Source organism: Ailuropoda melanoleuca, chromosome 13, assembly GCF_002007445.2.
Source record: "Ailuropoda melanoleuca isolate Jingjing chromosome 13, ASM200744v2, whole genome shotgun sequence".
In the NCBI taxonomy this organism is placed as follows: Eukaryota; Metazoa; Chordata; class Mammalia; order Carnivora; family Ursidae; genus Ailuropoda; species Ailuropoda melanoleuca.
The window spans coordinates 46,516,827-46,533,538 of NC_048230.1; the positions used below are offsets into that span (position 1 = coordinate 46,516,827).

Here is a 16,712-nt window from a genome sequence, read left to right on the forward strand (position 1 = left end):
CGGCTCTCTCGCTTACAGATGCAGTCGCCCCCACAAGGGCCCAGTGGCCCAAGGGTGTGAGTGCCTGACCACCACCTGGCTCAGCAGGAATCAGCGGCGAGCGGTGACTGCGGAGTGAGCAGTCAGGCAGACCAGCACGCTTCTCAGGAGCACATCTACGAGGAGCACTGCGGCTACGACATCACGAGAGAGGACTCAATAATTTGGCCTCTGAAAACCGGAGGCAGCTCAGCACCTCAAAGAAGAAGTCAGTCTGGGGCAGCCAGTCCACCAACCCACTGCAACCCTGGGTCTGGAGGGAGGAGCGCAGCTGGTGAGTGACGGATGCCCTGACACCCGGGCCTCCAGGAGACAGACATGGCAGCAAACGCAGCCAAGCAGGCCCAGAGGGCACAGTTACAGCAACCGTTGGCAGAAGGAGCCCCTCTGACCTGAGAGTCCGTCACTAAAAACCTGGCCCAGAGAAAAGTTCAAAGCTGCTGTTCTAGTCCTCTACCTAGCAAGGAGGGAACTGGATTACAAGAGTCTCTTGAAGTTCCTTTTCACCAATAGAGGTCCTCAGCAGACGACACGACGTTCCAAATGTAGACCATGAGGGATGGCGGGCAGAGAAGGAACGGCTGGCTTGAACGTGAAGGGTCATGAGGACCATACTTGCCCCTCAGGTGCTCAGGGCTTCTTCCCAGCGATGGGGAGAAGAGGCTGTTCAAAACCAGTGTGAGCCGGGACAGCCCAGCCTGCCCTCCCCTTCGCCGCACCCACCCCCACACATGCACACACTAGCCACATGCATGCACACACTAGCTCCCGGCAGGCTCACACTGTCGTCTATGGGACAACAGATGACAGGCTGCGTCCCAGTCCCGACAACGGTCCCAGGAAAGTGAAGCTAAACCAGAGGTAGTTCTAACACGAAGACAGCAAGGCTTGATCAGTGAGTACAAACGACATAGGAAAACTGACCATCTCTCTTAGGGATGCAAATAAAAGCATTTACACTCCAAGGCAAGTCTTTTAAAGATGAAACTCAGTTGCCCTTTCTTGTTATTGCCTGTAGCCCAGAGCCTCCCCCAACATGCTTCTGCTGAGCGTTAGTCCCAGGGATTGTGCCCCGTCTCTCACCTGCACGGCTTTACCAACACTTCTCACACCCCCAAGGCCAAGTCTGGGACCGGGACACTGTGGCCTCGGAGTCACTTCCTGCTCCACTCACCTGTGACGGCATCGAAGAATTCCTCCTCGCCGTTCATCCTTTGGTAGCCGGGCTCCCTTGCCACCCGGTCTCGGCCTTTCTATGGAGTCATCGTACTGGACCTACATCGACGTGTAAGGAATTGTACGCGGTCAACTTTCCTTCTGGTAAAAACCCAACAAGCACTGGAGATCTAAGGGGAAACACATTGCCATATACTTAGCTTTCAAAAGTTTTATGGTTTAGAAATATTTTAAAAATACCCAATCACCATTCTTGAAATCAATCTCAATTTACAATTTAAGCAAAGAAATTAAATGAATGCTCTAACAAATGCATGATTTCAAAAAATATGAAACATTCATAATATAAATATCCGTCAATGAATAACAGATTAATAAGCACTCATTATCTGAAGATATTTTTAAAAATCCTTATGTACAGCTGTATAAGAAAATGACAAACACTAGAGTCAACACCACGAGAAACAACCAGAGTTGGCGAGGGTGAGGAGAAAAAGGAACGTTCATGTGCCGTTGGCGGGAATGCAGGCCAGTGCAGCCACTGTGGAAAACAGCATGGGGGGTCCTCACACACTAAAAATAGAATTACCACGTGATCCAGTAATTCCACTGCTGGGAATTTACCCAAAGAAAACGAAACCACTAATTCTCAAAGACAAGTGCGCCCCTGTTTACTGCAGCAATATTTACAGGAGCCAACATGTAGAAGCAACAAAGTGTCCACAGATAGAGGACCGGACAGAGATGATGATGATGATGGTGGGTGTGGGTGTGGGTGTGTGATGGAATATTACTTAGCCATAAAAAAGGATGAAATCTTGCCATTTGCAACAACATGAATAAACCTAGAGAGTATTATTATGTGAAATAAGTCAGAAAAAGACTAATACCACACGATTTCACTTATGTGTGGAACCGAAAAACAAATGAATAAACAAAGAAACAAACAAAAAGCAGAAACAGACCTGTAAATACAGAAAAGAAACTGCCGATTGCTGGGGGTGGGAGGAACGGGGGAGGGGAGGTCCAGGCTTCACAGCGGTGCAGGCGTGGCATGGACATGTCATCAATGGTGCTGTGATAGCGGGGTGGTGACGGGGGGCGCCTACACTCACGGTGAGCTCAGCATCACCGGGTCGTACACCTGAGACTCACGTGATGTTGTGTCAATTATACTTCCATTTTTAAAAATAACAAGTTTTTAAAGAGAAAACAATGGGGTGCAGTTAAGCATCTGACTCTTGATTTTGACTCAGGTCACGATCTCAGGGGTGAGATCAAGCCCGTGTTGGGCTCCGTGCTGGGTGTGGAGTCCACTTGAGAGTCTCTCTTCCTCTGCCCCTCCCACCCCATGCGTTAGCTCTCTCTCCCCCTCCCTTTCTCTCTAAAAAAGACAACCACGAAATGATTGATGTGGGGGAAGTTGCTGGACAGGCAGAAGGGCAGGCCAGTTGCAGTGAGGTTCTCACACGTCTAGGGTTCAAACACAGCCCAGAACGTCCCGCTGAAGGTCGCTACAAACAAGAAAGTCACAACTATATCTGAGTATGCGTGTCACACCGACTTTAAGGCAAGTTTCCATCCCAGAGAATTAAGGCAGCTGGATGAGGGAGCTGCTATTGACACAAACTGAAATCCACTTATATTTTCTCAAAATTACTCTAGCAGAACTCACGCATCCCTTTATGAAAAGCAGTATTTTATAAACAGTAAAAGACTGAAGCGGAAGGTCAGCCTTATCCCAAAAGGTTTCACTTTTTATGAAAACAAGCTGAGTCTACGTCTAACTCTGTTAGTAGCACAGAGGTGGGGCCCAGAGCCCTCCCCCCAGTTCTGAGGGAAGCAAAGGCACAGACGGTCCCCAGGGAGGGAGGTGCCCTCCGTTCTTAGAGTGGCGACACAGCGCTGGACCCTCTCCGGCCCTGTCCTGAGCATACAGGAGCTTTCCCGCTACGCAACAAACCAGCATGAAGTCACTCCATTCTTCCTACCCTGAAAGGCTCTCTCAGAGATCCCTTTCTCTTTCCCACCATGCGGAGCCAGGCACCAGGCAGCTTCTGGAAACACCCATACAAAGCCCCGCTCAGCAGTCCAGGATTTGTTGCCCGTGCACGTTAGAGAAGTTACCACTTCCTCTAATTCCTCTCTGACGTGACCTGTCTCATCTACAACGCACAGCAACTTGCTCGGCCCCTCTGGAAGCCACTCAAAGGAACCAGGGTCCCTGGAGGAAAAATGGCTGAATCCAGGACTGGGATCCCTTTTGGGCAGCAAGAAGCCGGGGGCGGGGGGGGGTGTGTCACGTCCCAAGGCCGAGGATGAGCCCACAGAGGCTCCCGCTGCAACAAGGGAACCGTCCGAGTGCCAGCGCGCAGCAAGAGACTTGAGACGGGCCAAACACAGCTAAGCCCCTGAGCTCCTACAGATGCTGGGAAGGAGACGAGGTGGTCACCCTGGGTGATGTCCACACATGCTTCTGAAACCAGTCAACAACTGGGGAGCACCAAGCCTCCATCCAGCTTTCTTTCTTGCACGGGCTCTGGGCCACCACCTGGCCAAACGACAGAGGGGTGCTGCCAGACAGCTGTGCTCCAGCGAACCCGTGCGGAGGTAGTGAAGCTGTGTGCATGGCTCTGCTGTGTGACATACACAAGTGACTGCATCCGGTGCCAGTGCCAATCACCAGCAGCACTGCAGGACCTGAACCGGGTGCGCCACGTGCCCCCCCAGCACAGGAGCACGCCGCCCCCTCTCCGCCATGGTGCACAGAAACTCCAGCCCAGATGTGGCCTGGCCTCCAGCTCTAACCACCAACTTAAGGAACACAGAGCACAGAGAAACAGGCTGAGCTCCAGCCTGACGACAGAGTTGGCAAAATCCAGACTCTCGGGAAGTCTGCAGGACAGACCCAGCTTCTTGGAGCAACAAATCACAGAAGATGGAGAGGGTGCGGGACGATGGTCTCCCAGGTGTGCACGGCCCGTCAGCTATACATTCAACTACACCCGGGAACGGTCAGCAAAACCTGCCCAGGATGAAAGCGCGGGAGAGAGTGGAGGGCGGCCGTGATCCTGACTGAGAGGAGAGTTTCAGGGTGCATACGTAGGTCAAACTTACTGTATGGTTTAAATACGGGCACTTTGGGGGCGCCGGGTGCTCAGTCATTAAGCATCTGCCTCCGGCTCAGGTCATGATCTCGGGGTCCTGGGATCGAGCCCCTCAGCCGGCTCCCTGCCCAGCGGGAAGCCTGCTTCTCCCTCTCCCACTCCCCCTGCTTGTGTTCCCTCTCTCGATGCCTCTCTGTCAAATAAATAAATAAAATCTTTAAAGATAAAAATAAATAAATAAATATGGGGACTTTGTTGTACATCATTAAACCTCAAATAAGGTATTTTTTTTAAAAAGGCACAGGTGTCCTAATGGCATTCGTCACCAGAGACCTTCTCTTTAGAGCTACACACTGAAGTCCATGTGGATGGACGTAATGTGGAAGCAGTGGGCAGGCCGATCCGTGGCCCCCAGCCGGTCACTGCGGAAGCCGGGATAGGCGCACAGGGGCCCTCGTACTCTGCCGCCTGCCTTCCTATACCCTAAAAATCTCCCGTGATAAAAGGTACATTAAAAGCCATGACATTTTCCTTTTTTATATGCTTTCTCACCCAGAACAAAAGTCCTAATGTTAAAAGTAGATCAATCAAAATGTATGGAAATCTTTAAACTGAAGGTATAAGATGTCAGGCTGGAGAAATGCTGGCCGTCAGCCAGGCCACTGCTGAGCACTGGGCCCTGCCTGGAAGGCCTCTCCCATAAAGCCCACACGGGCACTCCACAAGGTCAATGAAGGAGTTTCACAGCACCTCTCAGGCTGGTTCACATTTTACAAGTTCAGTAATTAATTCCAACAGTCTCGAGGTCATTCCTGAAAGAGCTGGGCAATCGAACCCCCTACGGCCACAGCCCATCGACACGAAACCGCGAGTCCCCTCGCACCTTCCGCCAACATCCGCTGACTGCCGCTTGGCGCCAGGCCTGGGGGGCCCCGGGAGGCCTCTGCGGGGCAGGCTTCCCGCGATGTTCCAGCCCTGGGTCCTGCACACGCCTGTCTGCCCGCCTGACCTCGCCGCAGGAGAGGGGCCCCCACTGCCCCGGGCCCTGCAGCATTGGTCGCCCGCCCACGGGCTGAGCCGCCTGGGGCTGAGCCGCCTGGGGCGCTGGACATGGGTTTCGCACCCCCAAATCCGGCCCACACCCCCTGCGGAGGGGAGTTCAGGGCCGTGTGCATAAAGTGCCCCGAGCAAGAAGGCCATGGAACTGAGGGACACTCAGGCTTTATAACTCAGGGCTCTACCACAGTAGGCGGACGGATGGAAAGTCAACTCTTCAAGAAACAGCATCAACAAGAAGGCAGAATTCAGTATTTCCTACATATGTTCTTCAGGCAGATTTTATTGTGCATTCAGAAAACATCTGTGAAGACAGTATTTCAAGAAAGGACTTTCTTATTTTTTTAATTAGCTCTTTCTGTTCAACTGCCCCTCTTCTAACTACAGAGAAAACCCAGGACACTCAGCCTGCACTGCACATCTTCACTGGCCTCCTGTCATCTTCTGCACTGCCCTCAGGCCCGACGGCAATGCCACAGGGCTGACCTGGCCTCATGGAGGAAACAGACGAAGGAGGCAGAGGTCTTGATCCCTCCATGTGGGGACCTCCCGCCACGGGCTGCAGTGGACCCTCACTCCTAGCCTCTTCAGGGGGACACCAGCCCAGGACACCCTGCCACTCCTCCCAGTTTCCCACAAAATGCCACTCCCTTGAGAACAGCCCTACCCAGCTCTTTACCGTGTGCACGGACTGTCCTCCGTACGTCCAGGAGCCTGGCTCCAAATGCAAGCAGCCCCACTACCACTTGTACAAATACCACTCCAGTCTCGCAAATCCGCCTGCACGATTCTCTTAGAAAAACAGATCTACTCACGTAGGGATAAGTGACTAGCTAAGGGACCCAGAGGTTAAGCTTCATGGTCAAGTCACTAAAGAGATGAACTGTGTGTTATTTCTCTTCTCTCTACAAAACAGGCAAGGCAACCTGGGTATGATCTTCAAGAAGAAAGAAAAGGGCACTAGCAATATGAAAACTCTAAAAGTTAAATATCAATTGTGAATTTAAATTGTCCAAAATAATATAAATTCTATCTAATAATTTAAAAATGCATTGGCGGGGCGCCTGGGTGGCACAGCGGTTAAGCGTCTGCCTTCAGCTCAGGGCCGTGATCCCGGCGTTATGGGATCGAGCCCCACATCAGGCTCTTCCGCTATGAGCCTGCTTCTTCCTCTCCCACTCCCCCTGCTTGTGTTCCCTCTCTCGCTGGCTGTCTCTATTTCTGTCGAATAAATAAATAAAATCTTAAAAAAAAAAAATGCATTGGCAAGCATCAACCAGACGGAAGGTATGTAAGGAAACAGAGGACTTCACACCACAAACCAAGCAGGTTGAAGCCGCAGAGAGCGTCACCCAACAGCAGCTGCAGAGCCACGTTCCTCTGAAGCACACATGGGTCAGTGTCCAGCAGAGAGCAGACGTCAGGCCACAAATTACATCTCCACAGATTTTACAAAATAGATCTCATGCAAAGCATCTCCCCTGCCCGTAAGGCAATGAGTTAGAAATCAATAACAGAGGAAAAACTGGAATATTCACAAAACTGTGGAAATTAAATGGCAGGCTCTTAAGCAAGGGATCAAAGAAGAAATCACAAGGGAAATCAGAAAATACTTAGAAACAAATGAAAATGAAAATATAACATATGCAAACTTAGGAGATGCAGCGAAGGGAGAGCTGAGGGGACTCAATGAACCAACATCAAAAAATATCAAAATCTTGGGGCTCCTGGNCAACATCAAAACTATCAAAAAATAAGAAAAAAAATCTCAAATCAACAACTTTACGATCTAAGAAAAAAGAACAAATACCAAGGTTAGCAGAAAGAAGGGAATAAGAAGAAAGAAAAACAGAGAAAATGAATGAAACCAAAACTTGATTCTCTAATAAGACCAACAAAATTGATCACCTGCAGCTGGGTAGACTAAGAGAAAAGAGAGAACACTCAACTACACCCGGACATTACTATCGAGTCGATGTAAACAGACAGGACTGTATGAGAGCCCGCGAGCAGCGGCGTGCCAACCTACCGATACCCTCACTGAAGCGGACAGGTCCCCGGGGACACAAGACCTACCAAGAGCACCTCACAAAGAAACAGAAAATCTCTGACTAGTAAGGAGACTGAACCAGTGATCAAATATCTCACAGGGAAGAAAAGCCGTGGGCCTGAGGGCTTCACTGGTGAATTCCACCAAACATCTGAGGAAGAACTAACACCAGTTCTTCTCAAACTCTTCCCAAAAACCGATGAAGAGGGAACACTTCCTAACTCATTCTATGAGGTCAGCGGATTCTGAACCAAAGCCAAACAAAGACACCACAGGAAGAGAAAGCCACACACCAATATCCCCAATGGCCACAGAGGCAAGAGTCCTCAACAAAACCCTAGTGAAAGGAATACACTGAAACACAGTCAGCAGCACACTGAAAGGACTAAGCACAATGACCAACTGGGACTTCTTCCTGGAAGGCAGGCTGGTTCAACATATGAAAACGGATTTAATACGTCACCTCCACAGAATGACAGGGAAGAAACACATGGTCATCTCAATTGATACATAAAAATCATTTGACAAAATTCAAACCTTTTCATGATAAAAACACTAACAAACTAGCAACAGAAGGACCTGACCACAACATAGTAAGAGCTATATATGAAACCCAGCAGCAAACCAACAGTCAACGGTCAAAGACTGAAAGCTTTTCCTCTAAGATCAGGAGCGAGACAAGGATGGCAGTTCCTCAAAAAATTAAAAACAGAACTACCATATGACCCAGCAATTCCACCTATGGGTATATGCCCAAAAGAATGGAAAGCAAGATCCTGAAAGTCCTACTTGCACACCCATGCTCATAACAGAATTAGTCACAATAGCTAAAACGCGGAAGCACCCCAGTGTCCCTGCGGGATGAATGGACAAGCAAAATGTTATCTATACGAGCAACGGACTGTTACTCAGCCTTGGAAAGGAGGGAAAACCTGCCACCCGCCACAAGAATGAACCCTGAGGGCACCGTGCACAGTGAGATGGGCCAGTCACAAGAGGACAAATCCCACCTGAGGCTACGTTCATGAGGTACTTAGGGAGGAGTCAAATTCAGACAGAAAGCAGGACAGTGGCTGCCAGGGGTTGGGGGAGGGGGTCAATGTTTAATGGGGACAGAGCTTCACTTTTACCAGATGAAAACAGTGCCAGAGACAGGTGGCGATGACAGGCGCACAATGCTATCAATTATTTAATACCACTGAAACACACACTTTAAAGTGGTTAAGACAGGGGCACCCGGCTGCCTCAGTCAGTGGAGCGTGTGACTCTTGATCTCAGGGTTGTAAGTTCGAGCCCCACAATGGGGATAGAGATTACACAAACTAGTTTTTAAAAAATGGTTAAAGTGGCTCAGTCGGTGAAGCATCTGCCTTCAGCTCGGGTCATGGTCCTGGGGTCCTGGGTTCGAGTTCTGCATTGGACTCCCTGCTCAGCTTCTAGCTTTCCCACTCCCCCTGCTTGTGCTTGCTCTCTCTGTCAAATAAATAAATAAAATCTTTAAAAAAATAAAAAATGGTTAAGATGGTAAATTTTATGTTATGTATATTTTACCACAACTTTAAAAATTGGAAAAAATACAGAAGCAAGCAGTACAGACAAGAAATTCGTGATAACGCACAGAGCTCAAAGGCACTGGGCGCTAAGCTCACACAGCATTACACTGAAAGGGAAAAAAATCTCCATTGTTACCAACAGCAGGATTCTAAGAAGGGACCCACATCCTCACCTCACATTCCAGCTCCGGAGACTATTTCTCCTTCTGAACGGTCTGAGTCAGAGCAGAACCCCTCTGGCTCCCTCCCACCAGGAAACAGTGCAGCCACGTGACATCAGGCAACTGCGGAGCCAGGACAGGCGCAGGGAGGGAGGCAGACTGGACACTGAGGTGGGGGAGAGGGGATCCCAGGCCGGTCCCACCTGGAGAGGTCACCTGCACGGGGCGGTCACAGCAGAGGCCTTCCCAAAGGGATCGCCGGGGAGACATGGGAGGGCCCGCGAGGAGAGCAGCCTCAGGAACTGGACATTTGCTCAAGCCACCGACCACCTAAACCCAAGCTGCCATCATGCCCATCCGAACGGAGGCAAGTGGGCAGCGGCCGCCTCCACCAGCATCTGCAAGGCTCTTAGTGCCCTGTGGCTCTTAGTCAAGGCCAAATGCTTCTGGAAACCAGTGCACAGTGCGGAGGACATGGGGAGCCGCAGATGAGCGGCGGAGCAACCCAAAGTCTCCGCTGCCTCCCCGCAGGGTCTCTCCTTCTCCAGGAGCCGCCTGGCCGGCGGACCCCGGGAAAGGTGCTCCCGAGACACTGAAAGGTTAGCAGAGTGGCCCACCAAGAGCAGGAAACACAGTCACTCCCGGGAGTGACCCACACAGTCTGGCACGCGGTGCACACAGCTAGCCCGAGCGCGAGTAAAGAACAGAAAAACAGAGCCGGGAGACGGAAATCAGGAAGAGTGAAACCCAGGCTGCATGGTGATGCTGACACACCCGGAGGAGAAGGCCACCCCTGGGGTGGCCCACAGCCCGCCGGCTCTCTCCACCAGGCAGCCCCTGAGGCAAGAGCAAGGGGCCCCAAGCCACCCGTCCCCGTGCCTCCAGAGACCTCACCCCTCCCACAGCAACACCACCATGGGCAGACAGTGCTTCTTGGCTACAGGGTCCTTGTGGTCACTCATGTTGTAGCGTTTTAGTCTTTAAATGTCTGCTTTGCAATGAAACCCACCTGTCCCCTTAAGACCGTCACCCTACTGATGCCCACTATGCCACAGTTCCCAGTCTCCTTCTTCTGTAAAACACCAAACGTGAATGGAAAGGAAGACTCAGTGGCCCCGGCCCCACAGCCACGCTGCAGAACGCCCAGCCCCACTGGGGACGCTCTCTCTGCTTGGTCTGGTGCGGTAGCCACTGGCTGCGGGCGACTCTGAGCACCAGAGACGTGGTGCCTGAGATGCGGCTGACGTGCCCGACAGAGGGAACGCTCCCTTTTGTGCAATGCTAATGAACGAATGCCCTCCGCTCCAGCATCCATCTGGGACACAGCGCTCCAGGGNATATGCTTGGTCTGGTGCGGTAGCCACTGGCTGCGGGCGACTCTGAGCACCAGAGACGTGGTGCCTGAGACGCGGCTGACGTGCCCGACAGAGGGAACACTCCCTTTTGTGCAATGCTAATGAACGAATGCCCTCCGCTCCAGCATCCATCTGGGACACAGCGCTCCAGGGCCTCACCGGGCTGAGACCATGCGTGACTTCGACGCTGACCGCCCGGCACCCCTGGAAAGCTCCGGTGGTCCCGCCACACGGAAGGAGGCAGGTGGAAAGGAGGTGCCTGGCAGAGCAGGGAGGGGTGGAAGCAATGGGCCGGTCCCATGGGCAGCAGCCTTCCCAAAACCCACCTGTTAGATGCGGCACAGTAAGGACATTGGGCCAAGCCTGCTGTTTATTCTAATTTCCAAGCCCACACTGGACTGCTCAACTTGCACTCCTTGAAACGTGCCTACTGCCACCTGCTAAGGAAAGGTCGGGCCCTCCTACTCCCGCAGCGGGTGGACGACATGCTCTACTCGCACGGCCTCCTCCCCCAAGGAGCACACGCGGCTGTCTGGCTCCCCGCACACACCCCCCAGGCACCTCTCACACCCGGGCCTCAGGGACCACCGGCAGGAGCGGAGACGGACCTCGGGACACCACTTCCTGAGACCTGTGTGGAACGTGGTTGCACCCCGGGGCACGCGAAGCTCCATGAGAGTGCCGTTCTCAGAGCACAGTGAGGGAGCCGTGTGCCCCTATGTGTGTGGCCGCAGTCTCTGCTTTCCCCAGGTCGGTGTCTTCATCACAGAAATCAGCTGCCTGACGCTGGACGGAATTAACAGCTTCTGCACCGCGGGGCAGACTCGGCTCTGCTTGGCACAGATGGGCAAGCAGCAGCCCTACCTCAGGAAGGCGCTGCCGCCCAACCAGACCCGCCGGGCCGGCGGAGCAGCCATCGCACAAGGACTGCTGGGTTTTGTTAGGAGTCCACGCGAGAAACAGAGCGCTTCTAGGCCTGGGGAAGGTAAAGGAACCCATCGTGCTATGTAAACAAATCACTGATTGTTGACCGTTCTCCATGCCAACAGGGTGGCCTTGACAGGTGGGTGGAGGGTAGACCGGCCTGGCCCGGGAGCAGCGGCAGCCAGCAGCGTGGGAGCCGCACTTACTGCTGGGACTTGGGCGGGCCGCCCGGCTCAGCAGGTGGGAGCCGAGGGCCCCACCACCCACGACAGATTCCCTCTAGTTCCTGGCCTCCACTCGACCAACCTGCTTATCGTTCGATAGCAAGCGCCAGAAACACAGCACGCACTTCGAGGAACAGGAGCTTAGAATCCAGCACCAAGGATGAATGCCAGCTCTGTCGTACACACACGTTTGCTTTAATCCATCTCGTCATTCTGTGACACGGAAACAAGGGGTTCCAACGTGCAGCCGGAGAGAATGCGTGAACACACTCTGGACAGGGAGCTCTGCCCACGGCCTACGGGCTGTGCTCTCAGAAAACCGCCGAGCAGCCACCATGCCAGTGGGCACCGTGCAGGGCGCTGAGAATCCGAGAATCCGTAGGGAGCGTCCTCCCCGACGCCCCACACCAGGCCCATCAGAATAATGGGAGGAGGCCACACACGTCCCTGGAAGCCCAGATCCAAGAGATCCGAGGCTGGACCTTGAACCTACACTTCTTACAAATTTCCCCAGGTTTTTTTGATGAGAAGCCAGGTTTAAGAACCCCATGATGCTAACCCAGGAGCCTTCTACCCTAACAGGCATCAGCATTCAACCCAAAGCCCAGCTACCGTAGAGACAGAAGCCACAGGCACTCTCAGGGAGCTGGCCCCCAGCACAGGGGACCCTCCTGCCGTCCTCCCTCCCTCCCTGTGACCTGCCCTATTCTCCCTCTGGGAACAGAGTCTCTGGAACACAGGTGCTCAGTACCTAACTCAACAGGATCCCTCTCTCCGGTGCCTGGCGGTGTGACCACACCTCTCCCCCCCCCTTACTGCATCTGTCCCCACAGTCACTCTTCATGGTGCTTCTTTTCACTCTATAGGTTTCCAGTTCGGACGTGAAATCACACAGTCATGCTGGTTTTAAGGCAGCAGAAGTCACCTTCTAGGCAAGCGGGTGGCCTAAGGTGTCAGGCTGCAGCTCATCTTTTCTCATGACCAGCCTTTGATCAGCCTTTGTTCGTTCAGTAAAACACAGCCTTCCCGCCGCCATGGCTGCCGTAGGTTTTTCTAGAATCTGGATTCAGTACAGCTTCCCTACAGACCATTCTCATGTGTATTATGCTCTGTCCCAAGAACTCCCACACCAGCCTGAAACAAGCCTTCCTCTGGGCACTTTCTAACCCTTCGTAAAGGTATGAACTCAGCAGTCAGACAGGCCTGTCCACCCAGATGGTTCCCACTGCTGACAGGCCACAACCCTGGGGACAGCCCCAGATCCTGAGCACCCAGGGACCCAGGGCTTCTGGAACAGACCATCAGGCTTGGTGCGATGATGCCCAGAAGAGCACCCCCCCCCCACCCTGCTCAGGCCCCAAGGCTGTGGAGCCGGAGCCAGTTCGGCCAGGACTGATCCTAGAGTTTGTGTCTCAAAACAACTCTGCAGGCACGACCTTGACAGAAAGATGAAGAGAGCAGAGAAACACAGCAGGCCAGGGTCTTCCAACATCATGCTTCTTCAAGACAGTCCTTTTGGATTTTTTTAAGATTTTCTTTCTGGGGGGGGGGGTCACCTGGATGGCTCACTCAGTTAGGTGTCCGCCTTGCGCTCAGGTCATGATCCCAGGGTCTTGGGATGGAGTCCCGCATCTGGCTCCCTACTCATCGGGGTGACTGCTTCTCCCTCTACCCCTCCCCCCTGAACATGATCTCACTCTCTCTCTCTCTCAAATAAAATCTTTAAAATTTTTTTTTTATTTTTAAGTTATCTCTACACACTACGTGAGGCTCGGAACTCACCGCCCCAACATCAGGAGTCACATGCTCTAGCGACTGAGCCGGTCAGGCACCCCAAGACAGTCCTTTGTAAGGGCTTACTTCCACTGTTTAGCTCACCACAAAGATTATAGTATTTGTGTAACCTGAAGATCCAGTTGAAAGAACGGTGATTTGAAATTCTGCCAGATAACCCGAAATTGTTTTCTGAGTTTGGAAAGAACAGGAAGAAACGCCATCAAGTTCACAAATACGTCTACGTGGCTCTCAGTCACACATTTCTGAAGAAGAGCTGCCGGGACGTGCCGTACCCCACACCACGCTTCTGAGTCAGGGCTTGACCCCAACCCGCGTGCCACGAGCTCCAACACCAAACTTACAGCAGAGACACAGATCAACCAGTGTACGTGGAGACTGCGTTTAAAATGTTAGACTAGAACCTAAGATATCAACTCTGAGGACGTAAGCACTTTTTATTAATCAGTCATGTTCGAATACGAGCTCCGTCTCAGTCTCAACAAGCTATGAGCCAGTGCTCCACGCTCAGAATCAAGCCGCACACGGGACAATGTGTGCTCAGAGCTAAGCCCGGTGTCCGCCCGCAACGGAGCGCTGCAGTGACGTCCATGTGGGGGGGGCCCTCCGCTGGGTTACAGGGATTCGCATGGGGCCAGGGGTGTTTTCCTAAGTCCTGTACAACCTCATCTCAATAGTCAGAACTGAAAAGTTTACTGGAACCCATTTCGACAGAACGTAGCCCTGCCTACCAAAGACGGCCTTGGCTTCAGTTCTAAACCACGTCCTCGTGTGTCTGTGTGTCATGGTCAATGTCAACACTCTCCACTGGGGGACGAAGGTGTGTGGCGCACCTGTGACAATCCTGGGCAGTCACCATTACACTGTCACATACATCCCGTTTTACAGCCACAGACACTGGAAGCACGAAAAAAAAAGTCACCCTGCCCCCACCCAAGTCAGAGTGCCACAGCCAGAGCCTGCGTGCCGCCGGCCTGGGTGCTCCCCACTGCCCCCACCGCCTTCAGAACGACCCAACTCTTGAATGCAACATGTCAGCCACCTCAAGGACCGACATCAGGGCTCTCACTCAAAGATGAAAGGCCCACCTGCCTCATATCCGCCACAGCCAAATTCCCAGGAAAAGACCAGGCCTTGGCTTTTCACAGAAATACTTAAGAAATCATTTGCAAGAGACAGCTAACCCCCTGTTTGGAGACAGTACAGGAGTACATAACAAGTTTCAAAAACTTCCCCACCAAAAAAATAAATGTCACTTTTATAATTAGCTGAAAGTAATAAAATCTTAAAAGATTCGTTTGCCAGCATTTCCTGGAGGGCAGACGGCACAGCAAAGGGACACGAGGGTGAAAGTCAAGGGTACCTGTTACACAGGACAGTAATACCGCTCGTCAAAGTGTCACACCGAGCGCCAGTCTGACCCCCTCAGTGCACGCCTGACACAAGCAATGCCGGAAGCACATACTTCACGGCCCCCGCAGCAGGTGTGCTCAGAGCTGAGTGCGGGCCACAACCTCGTAGCCCCGGCTGTGTGTCTGTCCTCACCCTGCTCCACGACTCGCCCTGCCACGCAGTGGATCTCGACCACCTTGCTGCCGACCAAGGAGCTGGGCGGCACAGGGACTATTTCAGCAAAATCTGGGATAGCCAGATGGAGAATTGCTTTATTTTAGAGAAGTAAAATGGTTTTATAAACACTTGTGCTCACAAAAAATGAAAATCTATCAGGTATATATGCTGTAAGAAATAACAATTCGGACACAGAGTAATGCAGCACAATTAGAATATTCCAAAAGAAAATGTGAAGAGGAGATCATAAATAATTTTGGTTTAAAAAGGCAATATGGGGGGCGCCTGGGTGGCACAGCGGTTGAGCGTCTGCCTTCGGCTCAGGGCGTGATCCCGGCGTTGTGGGATCGAGCCCCACATCAGGCTCTTCCTCTATGAGCCTGCTTCTTCCTCTCCCACTCCCCCTGCTTGTGTTCCCTCTCTCGCTGGCTGTCTCTATCTCTGTCAAATAAATAAATTTTAAAAAATCTTAAAAAAAAAATTAAAAAAAAAAAAAGGCAGTATGGAGAGGTATTTAAGAGTATAAACTCTGAAGCCAGCCTACTTGGGTTCAAATCCCTGCTCCCTCACCTACTACTGTGTGACTCTGAGTAAGTCACCTAACCTCTCTGTTCCTTGGCTTCCTCATGAATACACTAAGGATGTCAGCACCACACGAAGGAAGTGAATTTCATGTGCTCACAGCAGTCCTGGGAAAACAACTGTTACAAATTAACAGCACCTGAGTTGGGAGCTGTTATTAACGCAAGGACATGTGATGCAAACAGGAAAAGCAAATTCTAGAGAGGAGATTCGGTCATCCGTGCACTGTCATGTTCTCAATGACAGCACCATGCCAGGCACCATGCTGGACAAGGAGGAAGTACAGCCCGTAAGGTTCCTGTCCTAAACAAGAAGAAAGGGAACTAACCATCTGGAGCTCCTACTATGTGCTAGGGACTTGGGGGGGGCACCCTGTCATCTGCTCATCAGCCCTGCAGGTAAATGACATATGTCCCAGAAGAAGGAACTGCAGCTAGGGGAGAGGGGAAAGCACAGCCCAGCAGACAACATCAGGAAAGGCCTTCCACCTTGCTGCCCAATAACGAGCCAAGAGGACCTGGGTCCCCCTGCAGCCCCAGGGCTGTGTCCTCCCAACATCCCCATTAGGTTGGAGGGGTCAGTCCGCAGGGGAGGCGGCCGGCTTGGCAGAAGTGCCCGCTGAACCGAACTGAAGGAGGCAAAGTCTCCAGGCGCGCCCAGAAGGTCCTGAAAAGGGGCTAACGCTGCAGCTGCTGGCTCCAGCCGGCAGCTGGTCCTGGACTAACATTCAGAATAAAGACACGGGGACGTGAGCACGGCTCCCTGGGAGCACCGTGCCGGCCCCGGCTTCTCCTCCAGCACAGGCGGGAAGCCCGAGCCGCGCCTGCCCAGGGCCCTGACCTGCGCGTGCACTCAACAAGTCCAGAGGCTCGCTGTGCCATCAGAGCTCACGTCTAACTTGGGTGACACCGGAGCCGGGCCAGGAGCGCCCGCAGCACGACGGCCGGACGGCCGGCCAGGCGCGGGGCGCCGCAGCCCTCCTCCCACAGGTGGTCGTCGGGGCGGCCGGGTCCCCTCCAGGCCCTGCCCTCGGGCGGCTCGAGTGCGACCCCCGAACTCGCCCCCGCCCGCCCGCCAGCCCCCGAGCGGGGCCAGCCGGCGCGCCCCAGCCTCCCAGCCCAC

The 16,712-nt window shown here is 52.8% G+C and overlaps 2 protein-coding genes across 3 annotated transcripts in view; one reads left to right on the forward strand and one right to left on the reverse strand.

The window, feature by feature from the left end:
- The window catches only part of OSBPL2 (oxysterol binding protein like 2), a 39,928-nt gene that overhangs the window by 22,872 nt on the left and 344 nt on the right, over positions 1–16,712 (reverse strand). The window contains exon 2 of one of the 2 annotated variants that reach the window (XM_034641282.1): positions 1,214–1,385. In XM_034641282.1, coding sequence (XP_034497173.1) covers positions 1,214–1,250 — 37 coding nt within the window. In that variant the 5' untranslated portion in view covers positions 1,251–1,385. The remainder of the gene's footprint in view (positions 1–1,213; positions 1,386–16,712) is intronic. The other variant, XM_034641283.1, reaches the window with a different exon arrangement.
- The window catches only part of HRH3 (histamine receptor H3), a 27,074-nt gene continuing 21,030 nt past the window's right edge, over positions 10,669–16,712 (forward strand). The window contains 2 exon segments of the mRNA XM_034641571.1: positions 10,669–10,752; positions 11,248–11,482. Of these exon segments, the coding sequence (XP_034497462.1) occupies positions 10,669–10,752; positions 11,248–11,482 (319 nt within the window).